At 50.9% G+C, this 15,009-nt stretch overlaps 5 protein-coding genes across 5 annotated transcripts; 2 read left to right on the top strand and 3 right to left on the bottom strand.

Moving 5' to 3' along the window:
- Window positions 1–2,504: 2,504 nt before the first annotated feature.
- Window positions 2,505–4,562, bottom strand: LRP88_09421 (ankyrin repeat domain-containing protein; the record flags this gene model as incomplete). Its single annotated transcript, XM_083245907.1, has 2 exons — window positions 2,505–4,163; window positions 4,413–4,562. 2 exons carry the CDS (start codon window positions 4,560–4,562, stop codon window positions 2,505–2,507), a joined length of 1,809 nt encoding a protein of 602 aa, XP_083097020.1.
- A 557-nt stretch (window positions 4,563–5,119) lies between these two features.
- On the top strand, window positions 5,120–5,857 carry LRP88_09420 (ThuA-like domain-containing protein; the record flags this gene model as incomplete). Its single annotated transcript, XM_083245906.1, has 1 exon — window positions 5,120–5,857. One exon carries the CDS (start codon window positions 5,120–5,122, stop codon window positions 5,855–5,857), a length of 738 nt encoding a protein of 245 aa, XP_083097019.1.
- Window positions 5,858–8,961: 3,104 nt separating this feature from the next.
- Window positions 8,962–10,038, bottom strand: LRP88_09419 (alcohol dehydrogenase; the record flags this gene model as incomplete). The annotated part of the gene is made up of 1 exon (XM_083245905.1): window positions 8,962–10,038. The coding sequence occupies one exon, from the start codon at window positions 10,036–10,038 to the stop codon at window positions 8,962–8,964; it is 1,077 nt and encodes a 358-aa protein (XP_083097018.1).
- An 853-nt stretch (window positions 10,039–10,891) lies between these two features.
- Window positions 10,892–12,058, bottom strand: LRP88_09418 (MBL fold metallo-hydrolase; the record flags this gene model as incomplete). Its single annotated transcript, XM_083245904.1, has 1 exon — window positions 10,892–12,058. The coding sequence occupies one exon, from the start codon at window positions 12,056–12,058 to the stop codon at window positions 10,892–10,894; it is 1,167 nt and encodes a 388-aa protein (XP_083097017.1).
- A 786-nt stretch (window positions 12,059–12,844) lies between these two features.
- LRP88_09417 (flavin-containing monooxygenase) lies at window positions 12,845–14,686 on the top strand (the record flags this gene model as incomplete). Its single annotated transcript, XM_083245903.1, has 4 exons — window positions 12,845–12,980; window positions 13,034–13,382; window positions 13,461–14,191; window positions 14,286–14,686. The coding sequence occupies 4 exons, from the start codon at window positions 12,845–12,847 to the stop codon at window positions 14,684–14,686; spliced, it is 1,617 nt and encodes a 538-aa protein (XP_083097016.1).
- Between the last annotated feature and the right edge of the window lie 323 nt (window positions 14,687–15,009).

Here is a 15,009-nt window from a genome sequence, read left to right as displayed (position 1 = left end):
ACACACGATAGGGGAATGGCTACCGGTTCATGCGCCTGCGGCGTTCTGAAATACTCTTTCAACAGCGAGCCTCTCGTCTGCGTAGGGCTTGACCTTGTGTTGCTATATGTTCTCTCTGCTAATCTGCATCCTGGACCTAAGGCACTCTGTCACTGCAACGGTTGCAAGCGCTCCTCCAGCTCTGTTTACACCCACAACCTTCTCGTACCGGCCGTCACCTTCAAGACCTCGGGCATTGCCAAGACATATACAGACAAGGGAGAATCGGGGAAAAATCGATCTTTTCATTTCTGTCGGGAATGTGGGACCACGCTTTACATCACGAGCGAGAACATACCAGGGGTCGTTGTCGTCAAAGCGGGCACTCTAGATGACTTGAGCTTAAACGAGATAAATTATAGACCTACAGCTGAGATTTTCTGTAGGGAAAAGTACAGCTGGTTGCCGGATATCGAGGGGGCTAGGAAGTTCAATGGTGCCATGGAACATTGAATAGTTGCGAGCAGCTTCCAAAGAAGGGGATATGTGTGTCGAGAGATCACTAGACGTACTTAAGTACCCTAGTAAGCGTCATCCCGGACTTGTAGGCTCAAACTATGGTGTTATGCCTATAACTTACTAGAAAGGAATAGGTCCATCTCTACAGTCTTGGACTGAGTTAGCGGTACCCTGCCCCGTGTATGCGCATCAGTAGACTCTACCTCCGATATGCTCGGTACCGACAACTAGCCAAGTGTGCTGCTCCTTCCCATACGCCGTGAAACACATGATGTGACACTTTTGCGATAATGAAATTAGCCATTTGCCAGCAACTTGAACATTCCACGCCAGCCATTGTTCAAGCCTCGGGATGTCTGCTGGGAAGACATGTGTAACAAAGTTTTAGCAACTGCGTAATAGAAATGTACATAAAAAACATCTTACCTAGAAACTACGATCCATAATGTCTAGGCTTATATAATTATCAAATCATTTCTGTTGACTTGTGATCCACTTGGCCACCTGCGATAACTACGCACAACTTTCAATCCGGCAGTAATATTACTACTCTTAAGCGTAGGTTGTGATGGAATTGGGGAGAAAGTATAACATAAAGAGAATTCATTTAATTAATGATAGTCCTACTTTCTAACAATCTAGCCCGAAGTGCCATACCAGTTAATCGCAAGCCACTTTCAGCTTCTCTCCGAATACTCACGTAGCAAAGTCAATACAGCCTCATCCTTAGCTTGCGATGCCGCGGTTCGGCCCCCCTCATCCTTCGCCGTTGGGTCAGCCCCATGTTCGAGAAATAGCTTTACTACACCCGCGTTCTCCTTATAAAAGGCTGCCTTCATTAAAGGCGTGACCCCATGCTTGCTCCTTGCGTTGACGTCAGCACCCCGTGCTAGGAGCAGTTTAGCCGTGGTTAGGCACCAAGCTCCGTGCATCAAGGGTGTATTGCCATCCTTGTCCTTCGCCTCCACATCTGCACCTTCGTCCAGGAGTAACTCGAGCATGTCGCTGTCCGTCGTATCTGCAAACATCGAAACCGCAGCGATCAAAAGAGACCAGCCATCCTCATCACGCTCCTCCTTGTTGGCGCTATGTTTGAGAAGTTGTCTGAGAATGGAGCAATGGCCCAGCGAGACAGCATAGAATGCACTGTCTTGCCCTCCTTGATCTTCGCCTCGGCATTAGCTCCGTATTCAAGTAAGGCCTCAACCATAGCTTCGTCGCTTTTGACAACGGCGCACCAAAGCGGAGTGGTATCGTAACCCTCTGTAGTCCTAGCCCTGCATTTGAAGTCAATGGTAGATGGATCCAGCTCTATCTCGTGAGACAACACCACCTTCCTGAACCTTATCCCGATCATAGTGTCATTCAACAATGTACCCCCTCCAGCAGAGTCGTGATGGATAGGCACCTACACCGTTCAGCTATTGCCAAGATTTCATCACTACCGAGTGAATAATTCGCATCAGCTCCCTTTTCAAGAAAGAGCTTGGCGATAGCTTCATCACCGGATAAGACCTTGAAGAGAAGGCACATGTCATGGCTTGAGGGTTCCATCGCTTCCACATCCTCCAAGCACCTGATCAAGATGTCTATGCTGGCCGGTTGCATGCCGGTCACAGCCCAACAAGCTGCGACGTTAAGATGAAATTTCCACCTCCGGCCGCGGGGAAACTTTTCAAGGAATGCTTTGATGACTTCGATGTGGCCTAGCTTAACAGCTTCGCATAGCGCCATGAAACAGTCGTAGCTGTCGAGCGGCATTGGGTAGTTGTCCAGCAGCAGCTGGACTATCACGTGGTATCCCCCCGACGCTGCCTGCCATAGTGCCCCTCGGAATCCTGGCTCCTCTTGGTCGAGGCTCCCACATCGAGACAACATGTCTGGTGGGAAATAGGATTCGGCTTTTGGGGATGATGGCTCCTCTTCGCTGAGGCCCTCAAATAGAGACAGTTCTGAAGAGGATGATGACCACTTTCTTCGGCCGGTGTCCTTCTTTGAGGACATCATTAATGACGGAAAAGGCAGTGCTCCCGTATAGCTTTGCAGAGATTCTGTGTCGCTGTCAAATCGATCTTGGAAAGTGGATTCTTTTTAGGCACCACGGCGCAGGGATCAGCCCCTGCCTTGAGAAGTAGCTCGACGATGGCATCTTGTCCCATCTGACAGGCATGCCAGAGAACCGTATGTCCATTAGGGTCCTTGACGTTCGGGTCGACCCAATCAGTCTCGAGTAACAATTTAACCAGCCCTGTTTGCCCATTCTTGGAAGCATACCAAAGCGCAGAGCAGCCTGCTTGATCTCTCAGGCCTGGATGTACTTTACCTGAACCGAGAATCAGTCGAACAACCTCCTCGTGACCATGCTCAGCCGCGTAGGAAAGCACTGAGCGACCTCTACCATCTAGAAGATGCCCTTGCGTATCTTTTCTGGCCAGAAGCTGTTCTACCAGTCTTCTATGTTCACGCCCCGCAGCAAGAGATACGGCTGTTCGCTTCCCTGCATCTTGGGAGTTCACCTCTATATCACTTCGAGCCAGGAGAATCCAGACGACCTTTTCGTGTCCCATGGCCGCAGCATACGAGAGCGGTGAGGGCCCAGATTTGTCTCTCGAGTTGATGTCCACTTCGCGCCGGTTTAGAAGTAAATCGACTATACGCTCGTGACCAGCCTCGGCGGCGAGTGACAAAGGCGTCCGTTTGTCTCCGTTCATGGAATTGGCGTCAATGTCGGAAAGGGCTAAGAGTTTCTTCACAACGGCCTCGTTGCCTTTTGACACAGCGAGGGAAAGCTTTTGTTGAGGGTCTTTCTCTTGCTCATCACCTTCAGCATCCTCTACTCCGCCTGTTGTGGAGTTTTGGCCCCCCGCGGCTGAGTGACGTGGTTGCAGCCCCTGGTCCTTAGAAACTGAACTCCCTAGGGTTCTCGATGAAACCTTGCCCCGAAATCTGATGCAAAGATTCCTTGTAGGATATTGGGAAGGGCTGAACCGTCCAAGGTTGATCAGTGTGAACTCTTCAGGCCGACATCTCTCGAAGTGCTCCATTGTTAGAAATGGGTCCCGCAGGTAAACTCCGACCAATTGGTCCTTGCCCCCAGCTTCAGCACAGTGAAGGATCACCAGGCCCAGTCCGCCTTCCGCTCGCGCAATAAACGGGGCATCCAGGTGGATTCCCTTGTTGGTCACTGTAAAGGGACTGTTGTACGGTGTAAAAGGATTCCACGAGGTGATGTTCTTGGAGTCTTTGAATGCATCAGGCGTCTCAGCGAGAAGGCTACCATCAGAGCGAGTATCAGTGTACCTCCATGCGAAGATGCAATGATCATCCGAGACCCTCAAGATCTCCTCTTGAAGCCGAACGAAGGCCTTGTGGCCCTCCCCATAGAGCAAAGGCATGTTGATATCGAAAATTCCCATCAAGGAATAGGCGCGATCCTCGAGCCTGGTTGTCTTCCGGCTAGCCGCCCACGACATTCGCTGTGCGACACTTGCAGACTCGAGGCTTTCGGTCCCGGACAAGATAGCTTGAGGGACGCCAGTGCGCTCTGAAATCTTGTCCCCAAGGCTTGCTTTCGTGCCGAGGTACTGCCACTCTCTGTTGAAGAACATCATGTGCGTCGGAGCGATGAGCTCTTGCAGGGTCCATCCTCTAGTGAACCATCTGCTCTGAGAGAAGTCGGATGCCGTGGATATATCTGGAAGAAACGAATAGCAGACTTCAGCTTCTCGGTAATATCGATACATCGAGTTGATCGCCTCCGTCAACTCCGCGCTGCTCGTTTTATCGATACACTGGTATCGATCCAGACATAGTTATACCCATTATCACGAGCAACGGAGCAGCAATTTTTTATCTTCTCAGGGCGTAAGTATCGAGTCCTGGAGGGAAGAGAAGAATGAATTGATAGAGCTCACCTTGGTGTAACCCTTCTTGTCCTTGGCTCGACCCTGTTCCATGTCCTGGAAGGTGACCTCCTCATCCCACGTATGAGAGAGAATTGCGTACGGCGGAGCATTATCGGCAAAGTACTTGAGCTCAACAGGCTCGGTATTGAGGAGCCGCATGCTAGTGAGCACGCCAGGGGTTGGGCAGCGAGGATGATTGTGAAGAAAACTCAAGAGGTAATTCAATGATAGGAATGTTGGGTAGAGGGTTAGTGATCTCTAATTGTCAAGTTGACTGCGTTGGAGCTAAAGAGGCTCAATGTAGAGCAGGTCAGAGAAATAGAGAGAGCCTTATAAGGTAAGACTGGAGCGGGGTCATATTGAATCCATAAGCGCTACGGCTAAAAGTTCCAGAGCCTGCTTCTGCCAAGGCATCTAATTTTAGCTCGGCTATTTAGTTATAGCCTAGATCTGTATTGGGAAGTGATTGGTTTATCTTTTCAGCCGTAGATTGCAAGTGCTCCTGTCCGGAGAAGCTCTCGGGGAGGATGCCGATATCTCGATTAATAAGCCGACCAAAACGAAAACCAGAGCAAAAAACCGTGGACAGCTCAGGGACTGAGATATATTTAACACTTCTTTTGTAAAATATCCGACCATTCAGCAAGACTAAGGACAAGGCCTTACCCTTGTAGTAGATCCATTATAACTTATCTTGCAACTCCGTCACCAGAAACATGACCTTTATCACGACAGCAGATGCCGTGCCCGAAACGGCACGACAGCCTCCCTTCCGGGTCCTTGCCTTCTCCAAGACAGCTGGCTATCGTCACGAGTGCATACCTGCCAACATCGCCGCTCTACGTGCCCTTGGCGATCGGACGCGCCTATTTACCCTCGATGCAACGGAGGACGCGGAGATCCTGACCCCGGATATGCTTGCTAGCTACGCGACCGTTATTTTCCTTCATACGACTGGTCCTTTTCTCAATGAAGCCCAGATGACTGCCCTGCAGTCCTATGTACGGGGCGGCGGCGGCTTTGTCGGCGTTCACGCCGCTGCGAGTGGTAATAAGGAGTCTGAGTGGTATGGCCGTCTTGTCGGTGCGCACTTTGACTATCACCCTGCACCAGAGGAGGGAACTCTGGTGATCGAAGATGCGGGGCATGAGATCATGTCGGGTAACTCAGGCGGTGAGCGGCGGTGGACGGATGAGTGGTATAACTTCAAGACGCACCCTCGGGACAACACGAACCTGCATGTGCTGGTACGTGGCGACACAAGTTCGTTCCAAGGCGGCAATATGGGCGACGACCACCCGCTTGTCTGGTGTCAGGAATTTGAAGGCGGTCGGTCATCCTACACAGCCCTAGGACACTTTGACGATGCCTATGAGGATGAGTGGTTCATGGGCCAGTTGGAGCGGGCTATTGTTTGGACTTCAGGTGCGGGCAAGACGGAAGTAGATAAATAGATATCCCAAGAGTACCTTTGGAATGCCAGAGAGCTTGATGAAATCCTCTAGCTCTAGGACGAGGGCCATGCCTATGTCCCCTACCTACATAGTATTGCCCGAAACGGGTGCCTTGAGCTTGAAGGCATAACACTTAGTTTGGGTGCGTGTTTCTACCTGATATGGACTCTCCTCAACAAGGGATAATATCTAAGCGAATATAAAGGAGAAGTTATGTGTCTTTGGTTTCAAAGCGTCTGGAACAAATGGTCCAAACTCGTCTTCCGGTGCCCAAGGGATCTCGAGGATCTCAGACAGTGTTTGAATCAGGATGGCATCATCGGAGGCCATTCTTCCCAGAAAACTTTGAGCGAGTCGTAGATAATCCATGCCAGGAGAGAGAACTCGAGACAAGTGCTAGTCGCACATGAGATTAGTCCAGGCTTTCGGCAAATGGATCAATGTTCAGTTCCTCACCTTTTGCATTTCCTGGTGTTGATGCACAGAATCATGAGCTATGCTCCGGGCTACCACCTCTTCGAATCTGGAGAACCATGGCAAAAGCTTTCCTACATCACAGCCTTTTGTTGAAGACATTTCGTGGAGGAAGCACGTCAGCTCCCTGATCCCAGCCACAGCTGGTTGTGCATGGGACCCAACTACATCGTTGCTGACAGCGGCCAGAAGAACAAGAGCAGCAGAAGTGGGATACACCAAAACACGCCTAGACATATTAGCGTATTATCACAGGGACGTAGGAACACAGTAGACATACCAAAGAGCTGCGAACTGCTGTGTGGGTAGACAATGCATCAAACGAATTGTCGCCCATGCCCATGGTATGCAGTCGCCCAAAGGGTTACCACCTGTCGCGCTCCGCAATTTCATTTTTAAATCGTGGAATATGAAGTGCAACACAATAACCGGTAGCGGTAGAATATCCCGACCAGGCTGGTATTCTTCACGCGGCTGGGACGCTGAAGGGATGCTTGCCTTCCAGCTTTCCAGATCCTGATCCGATCGTTCGGCTCTCAATGAGAGCTCCTGCTGTGATGATCGGTTTGCAGCACTGGAAAGCATCTGACGGTAAGTGTCTATCTGAATCCTCGCCAGCTCGGCTCGCATTCTCATAATGTTGGCACCACAGTTCATGCCTCGCACTTCAGGACACCCAACAGGATCCGATGGGTTTTCAGTCGGGAGATCTTTGTCTGAAAGGTCCGATATAATCGGAGGTATACCAATCCTGAAGGCTAGATCAATATCTAGGGAAGCGAGAGTCCAGAAAACGCGCAGATGGCTCTGCGTCTCGACAAAGCCCTTGTGAGAGCGTGAAACCTCGCACGTTTGGTACGCACGTAGCGCAAGTGTGTTGAGATGAGAAGCCATGTGAAGATCAGCGCTGCCCAGCATAAACATAGCCATGATGAGTATCGCTTCATGGGCCAATGAGCTAAAGCCTTGAAACGCCAACATGGGAACTGTGGAAAAGGCGCTCTTGAAGTATGCCCACGCCGCAGGCGAGAGTTCGGCAAATGCAGAGTTTGCAGTTTTGCATTGAATTCCTAGTGCGAGCGACGCATTGCCGATTGCCAGTCTAGCCGATTTATCGACATCGTTGTCGGGTTCCCGAGGCGTCAGAAGCTCTTGAAAGTGGCTCATGTCAAGAACGGGATACATCTCGCTGATGTCTTGGATTATGTCGTCGAGTCTTGACAAGATTTTGCTGTGACCATGCTGCGGACTAAACAATTGCATCTTGAATGCGCCTGTTTCGGTTACAGCTCGTATAAATTCGATGAAGTGCATTTGGAGGAATACCGGGCGAGGGCCCGGCTGTTGGATGTTGGGGACTTGGTTCGAAGGTTCCGTGATACAGGTTCTCTCCAAGGGACACAAGTGCAATGTTGTCGGGTTCTGGCTCAAGGCATTGGCTTGGGCGGGAGCCATGCTCGTCGTTGTTGGCTCCAGTAAGGCAGATGGGGGGTTGCTTGTGTCTTGGACCCGGCCAGCGTGGCCTCCACCACTGACGTCGAATGACTCTGTGGAACTAGAAGAGCCTGGCTTAAGGGACTCTTCAAGTCGTTTGAGCCTCTCCTCCAATCTGTGTGCATACTCCTTGCTACCAAGGATTAGCGATGCTCGAAAAGTCGCGATATGGCTTAATACCTTTTGCCAGGACCTCGAAATTTCCGTTGCTGATAGACGCATTGAACGAGACGCTTTTGACACTGGCAACATGATGGGCGTTGGCCGTCACATTTTGACTTGCGTTTCTGGCAAGCTAGACAAGCCTGCATACAGGGGTGCGTTAGCAGATGCATATGGCATGTGCTCGACGAATTTGTGAGCGAGCGTTGGACATCGGACACTCACATTGTGCAATCGAGCTCGAGGCTGAGAAGAGCCGTCTTCCAGGGCAGCATCATCCATCTTATTTCGACTTTCATGAAGTCATGAAGGAGGAAAAAGTTACCTACGTCTTACCACGAGGATGCTTTGGACGTTCTAACCCTCGCGCGAGATTAGTCATCCTGGCGTTTGTAATGATCGGTGTCAAATTGCCTCCGAGCTGCTGGGGTCCTATCTTTGTCTAGGGTAGGGACAACATGGCATTGATTTTTGATGGCCAGCTTCAAGCTGTTTCCAACGACTTAAAGTGAGACTTAACAATAACCAATTCTTTTTTTTTTTTTTTTTTTTAGTAATCGCAGATCACATATCAGGATGAGGTCTTCCAATCTCCTTAGGGATCAAATTTCAAGGATCTAATTCATGTCCGCTTCACACGAAGTCTTATAGAACTCTTGTAGGAAATAAAAGTTGCACCGTTTTCCTCCTAAATATTCGTTTCACATGCCGAGGCAGGCAGACTGCGTAGCCTTAAGAACATCTTTGTTGGCTTTGATATATCCTTAGAGGCTTCAAGTCACAGTTCAGTTATCTCCAATTCTAGATTGCCCCATTGCCATCATGATTTGCACGACAACTCCGAGATACTCTGGCAGCAATACACTAGCACGTCTCATCTCGGTCGAAAAAGCCGATCGCTACATATTTACGCAAGGTATGAGTTACTCAAAGAATATCGGCAGAGCCTTGTAGACTAAATGAATCTTTGCCCATTAGTGAACTAGAACTACTCTTCCTGTCACCTTTCCTTCCGCTAATCTCTGGATTGCCTCATTCGCCTTGTCCCAAGGGACCTCTGTGATGGGAATCGACTCCAACTTTCCACTCCGTGCGAGCTGGGCAACATCTCGCATGTGCTGCGGGTTACCAGTAATGTTCCCAACAAGAGACTTGCAGGTAAACGTGAAGGGAACCATGGAAATGCTCATCTCTCCCCCAACCAAGCCTACCGCAATCACTTTACCCCCCTTGCCGATGCAAGCCATGGCGAGCTCTGCTGTTTGCTTGCAGGCCACAAAGTCGATGGCTCCAGGTAAGGGCTCTCCCGCGACCTGGATGATTTGATCAAAAGCGTCCTTGGCGGCAGAGTCCACGACCGCAGTTGCGCCGGCTTTGAGGGCCGCTGCTCGCTTTTCAGGTGAAATGTCGGCCGAGATGATGTTTTTGTGACCCAGAGCCTTGAGCATTGAGACACCAGTCAAGCCAAGTCCCCCCGCGCCGATCAATAAGATGGGCTCATGTGGCTTCAGCGGCATCAGCTTATGGATGGAACTTAAGACTGTGAGGCCTGAACAGCCGAAAGTACACGCCAGTGAAGGATCCACGTTGCCGTAATCGACGAGATATCGTGGATGTGGGATCGTAATGTATTGCGCAAACCCTCCGTGAGCGAACACGCCTCGGGTTTTCTGTTTGAGGCATAGGTTGTCATGCTCATCCTCACATCGGCCGCAGTTCTGACAGCCCACCCAAGGGTAGACCGCCCGACTGTCACCAACAGAAACGGGGAAGGTGCTGGTATCGACATTGGGACCAAGCTTGGCCACAGTGCCCACGATCTCGTGGCCCAAGGCTCGAGGCAATTTGGCCCCTCGGTCCTTGACATACATCTTCTTGCCACCACCGAGATCATAGGAACCCTCCCAGAAATGCAGGTCAGAATGGCACACACCGCAGTGTGACACCTTGATCAAGATCTCTGTGCCGGTAGGTTCTGGGATGGGCAGCTCTATCTTCTGGAGAGGCTTGCCGTGCTCAACAACGGCCCAGGCATAATAGGTGGATGCCATGGTATCAGGGTGCTTGCTAGTGAAAGACTTGGGAAGGACTGGAGTCTGGATTTGTGGAAGTACCACCATGAAGCATCTTCCCCTTTATCACACTTGTGTGTTATATGACATCTCAGGTTGGATCATCTCAGCTTCCATTCGGGTTCTCTGCTGCACTATACTTCCGGCTACCCGGCGAGCCGTCGAACTTGCAGGGTTGCACCGCTACAGGGGTAGTGCTCGGCGTAGGGCGTAGGGCGTATGGGTTCCGAACATTCGGAGCCTAAGAGCATGCCGAACGGCTTCTGGAGAGTCTAGCCCGAACAAGTGAAAGGGCATGGTCATTAGGTCCGGGGCCCCAGATCGTGGGGTTGTCAACCTCCGGTAAGAACATGACGGCTCCGAGCAGATCTAGGCACATGTTGCCAGGATGCATTGCGGACCCTTCTCCGCAAACCTTGAATGAAAGATCGTCATCTCACGAAATCTGGGGATGTGGCTGCTGCGGGGTGCGTATATCGGTGGTTACCATGGAGGAGGAAAATGAGTACCCGGACAACAGAGGACGCTCAACTCCACAGTGACGCAGTGCATTTGAGAAGCTTTCTCACAGCCCTTCTTTCTGGGCGTCCATCATTACTTTGCTGGTTCACTTCTGGGCTGTTAACTCGTGGATCAAGATCGTCGATGTTGCGTGTATCCATTCTGTACAACGGCGAGGCACCGTTCTACGTGAAAGAACGTAGAGACTACATTCGCAACCACCACAGGCACTAGACTCTCGCAACGGTCGTGATATTCCAAAGATAAGATTGAACTTTAATGCTTGAACTGGCAAGTGAAGCTAGCTATAGTTTTACCTTATAGGCCTCATTTACTCAGCAGAAGCAACATCCAATTTCCTAACACATACACCATCTCTATAGGTTCCATCCGCAAGGAACTTCCGAGTCTTGCCTGGGATAGGAAGCTCGTCCAAGAACGCCCACCTCAGACCCTTTTTCCACCCAGCGTTGTACCAATCGTTGATATCACCACGCGGGAAGAATGGTAGGGTGTGCAGCAGCCCAGGATCGTGAGCAATGAGAACAAGCACCTTCTCATTTGCATCGACAACCGTCAAGCTCTCAATGCTTTTTACCGCAGTGGGAGGGTCGATGTACCATGATCCTTCACCACAACGGGGTGTGTAAAATGGAGAGGTGCGCGCATTTCTCTGATCTGGGTGGCAGGCAGTGAAGAGAGAACAGGCGAACGGGGCCACCTGACGATGGTGAGGGATGATGGTTGAGGGTTTGATATCCGCTGGCATCGGAGCGTATTGAGTTGGCCTGAATGACCCTCCAAAGTGGCAAATATCGCCTCCTAGAAACACGAATGTGTCGACTGTGGTTCTGACGAGGGCGGATATGTGGCCAACTGCATGACCAGGCGTGTCAAGAACATATAGACTACCGTCGCCGAAGTAGTCTACGGCTCTGTAGCCCGCGACAACTAGATCTGAGAAGCTGAGCTCATTGACTTTGCGGTCCTTGAACGTGTCTTCAAAGAACGGCGAGCCTTCCATTGTGGGATAGCCGGGCAGAAAGTCCCTAGAGAACCCAGGACCGACCACAAACTCCATGGTTTCAGGAAAGGTCCTTGGGTCTCCAATATGATCAAAGTGCCAATGACTAATGATGGCGGCTCGAAGCCTTGCCGGATCAACTCCCCCTTCGACCAAGATGTCAATGACATTCTTCTCGATCTTGATGCCAGGAATCTTGGCGTCAATGACAGCTGCGGTAGGCCCAGGAAGGTTCCAGAAGTCTTTGCGGGTGCCCAGGTCGAACATGACCTGGTCCCCTGAAGGATGAGTGATGAGGAAGGCAATGGTTGGAAAGTTCATCAGCTCATGACCGGGGATTGGTGGTTGAACCAAAGTGTCTGAAGGAACGGCCAGGTTGGCAGTCGTATTGACGGCCGACACCTGACAGATCACCTTCCCTGGTGGGAGCTCAACGGAGGGAGCTGCCTTGGGCGAGATCTCGGGGTTGGACATGTTGGGCAATAGATGCGATGAAGATGGGTCTTGCGAGTACGAAGATATGGTGGAGCCAGTGATACACGATGCATGATACATGAGATGAGCTATGGGTATATCAAGTATTGGACTTGATCAGATACCGGTACCTCCCCCACAACACCGGATGCCGTGGCATCAGAGGCAAATGCGGTGCCGTATCCGCAAGCTAAGCTTCCTTTAGAGATGTCACCAAGTCCACAAAGTATCCGCGCTCTACGAGACGTGCCAGCCGGTATCGGTATCGCACAGTAGCAAAGGTAGTCCAACTGTGGTGTGGCTGGACACGCCCTATCGATCGACCTAGGTGATCCACCACGGCGATCCGCGCCGCGCTGCTATAACCGGCCCCATAATCCAAGCTACTTTGGTGTGCGGGGAAATGCGGGGATCTCCAAATGCGGAGCCGGCCCCGCATCTGCAGATCTTGTAGGGTAGCAGGGATCCAAAAAATCATCACCCCCTTTACTCATAGAACTTTAGTGCCAGCAATGGCGGTGTTTTTTTCGACCCGCCTGTCGAATGAGCATCATGCCGTACTAAGCTGCGGCTCCGCGTTTTGAAGCCATCGTGGGAAGTATGAGATAGAATGGAATGGGGAAGAAGGAAGAGCGCAAAGGTCTCGTGAGGTTACAACAGGGGCAAAAGGAATAAAGCACCTCCTCTCGCTCCACGTCTCAATTGTCGAATCAATCACATCACTAAAAAACTTTCAATAAAAATCTCTTTACAATCATTTTGACCTTGCATTGTCATTCAACCAAGATGAACAAGACCAGCTCTACACAAAGCCGCGGGTTCAAGACCGAGTTGACCGACTACTCTATCGTCCACGCTGAACAGAGCGGTCCTTATGCAAAGGATTTGGAAGTAGACGCTCTGGTCGTGGGAGCTGGCTTTGGTATGTCAACACTTCCATCCACCACCTCAATGTCTGCTAATCACCTCTCACAGCTGGCATCTTTATGCTCAAAACCCTCCGGGATCAAGGACTCAAGACCGTCATTTACGAAGCTGGCAATGACACGGGTGGCACCTGGCGTTGGAACTGCTACCCGGGCGCCAGGGTCGACTCTGAAGTGCCCGAGTACGAGTTCTCTTGGCCCGAAGTGTGGAAGACGTGGAATTGGAAGACCAACTACCCGTCGTACCAAGATCTGCGAGACTATTTTGATCACGTCGACAAGATTCTCAACATCAAGAAGGACTGCTCGTTCAATACCGTTGTCGTCGGTGCTGAGTTTGATACTGGAGCTGGCAAGTGGACCATTCGAACTGAGGATGGTCGCACCGCGAAAGCAAAGTATCTCATCTTGGGCACTGGATTTGTACGTCATGTCCTGAGGATCTCTGACCCGTGCTGACTCCCTTAGGCTGCCAGGCGTTACATTCCCGACTGGAAAGGCATCGAAAAGTTCGAAGGCGTGATCCACCATTCCTCGTTTTGGCCTGACGAGGAGATTGATGTCCGAAACAAACGATGTGCGATCATCGGTACCGGCGCATCGGGTGTCCAGATTGCTCAGACCTGGGGACCCAAGGCAGGCCACGTCAAGGTCTTCCAACGCACCCCAAACCTGGCCATTCCGATGCGCCGAAAGGATCTTTCAGTCGAGACGCAGAAAATCCACAAGGAGTTGTATCCAGAGATGTTCAGACTCCGCGAGACGACATTTGCTGGATTTCGCTACGACTGGTCTGAGAAGAATACCTTTGATGATACGCCCGAACGTCGACGGGTTACGTATGAACAGGCCTGGGCCGAGGGTGGCTTCCGGTTTTGGGTCTCAATCTACAAGGATAACCTCTTCAGTGGGAAGGCTAATGTGGAGTCTTACAAGTTCTGGGCCGAGAAAACCAGAGCCCGGATTCAGGATCCGAAGAAGCGAGACCTTCTTGCGCCTCTTCAGATGCCGCATTACTTTGGCACCAAGAGGCCCTGCTTAGAACATGACTACTTTGAGCAGTTCAACCGGCCAAACGTCGATATCATCGATATCAAGGCGAATCCTGTCAAGGAATTCACCAAGACTGGCCTTGTTCTCGAGGACGGCACTCATCATGACTTGGATGTCGTCGCAATCGCTACTGGGTTTGATGTTGTCACTGGAGGTGAGCTTCCATATAAACATTGGTTGAACACTGCTAACCAATTTAGTCATGACCCAGCTTGGTGTCAAGAGCATTCGCGGGACTCACCTGCAAGACGAGTGGAAGCATGGTGCGAAGACATACCTGGGGACAAGCGTCAGTGGTTACCCAAACATGTTCCACATTTACGGCGCCCACGCGCCCACCCTCATGTGCAACGGACCCTCAAATGTTGAGATCCAGGGCCGCTGGGTGCTGGATATGCTCCTGAAGATGGAGCAAAACAACATCAAGTATGTCAATCCGAAGCCCCAGGCTGCCGATGAGTGGAAGCAGCATGTCCTCGACCTTAACAACAAGACGCTCTTCCCCACGACAAGCTCTACATACATGGGCGGGAGCGTGCCTGGTAAGGCCTATGAGCCTGTTTGCTATTCTGGTGGATTGCCTACTTATAAGGCGGAGATTAGGCAGGCGTTGGATAGCATGGACGGATTCGAGATTGTCAAGAAGTAGTACCTGTGTGTAGAAGCAACTTCAATAAAGAGAAGTGACTGAATCATGCGAGGCAACTGGCGATGCTAAAAAGGCTATTGTTATGCTGAGTGCCTTTGATCAAACTACGCTATGGTGTCTTGGGGTATTGGGCTTTAATGCCCTCGTGTATTGATAGCTGTCTTTTACTGTCGATGGCCTCGTTTGGACATGTCGTTGATGGCAAGAAGAAGCGCCTTGGTCAAGTAGTTGATGGGCACCTGGGGTGGGCTAGATTTGATGCGTGTTCGAGATTGGGAATATTCCCCCTTAGCTGAGAATTGGAGTTGATGGTCATGATGGCC

This window comes from Fusarium phalaenopsidis, assembly GCF_050370095.1.
Source record: "Fusarium phalaenopsidis strain FUZ10S chromosome Unknown contig_32304, whole genome shotgun sequence".
In the NCBI taxonomy this organism is placed as follows: Eukaryota; Fungi; Ascomycota; class Sordariomycetes; order Hypocreales; family Nectriaceae; genus Fusarium; species Fusarium phalaenopsidis.
The sequence above is the reverse complement of the archived record's forward strand: the minus strand, read 5'-3'. Positions and strand labels throughout refer to the sequence as shown.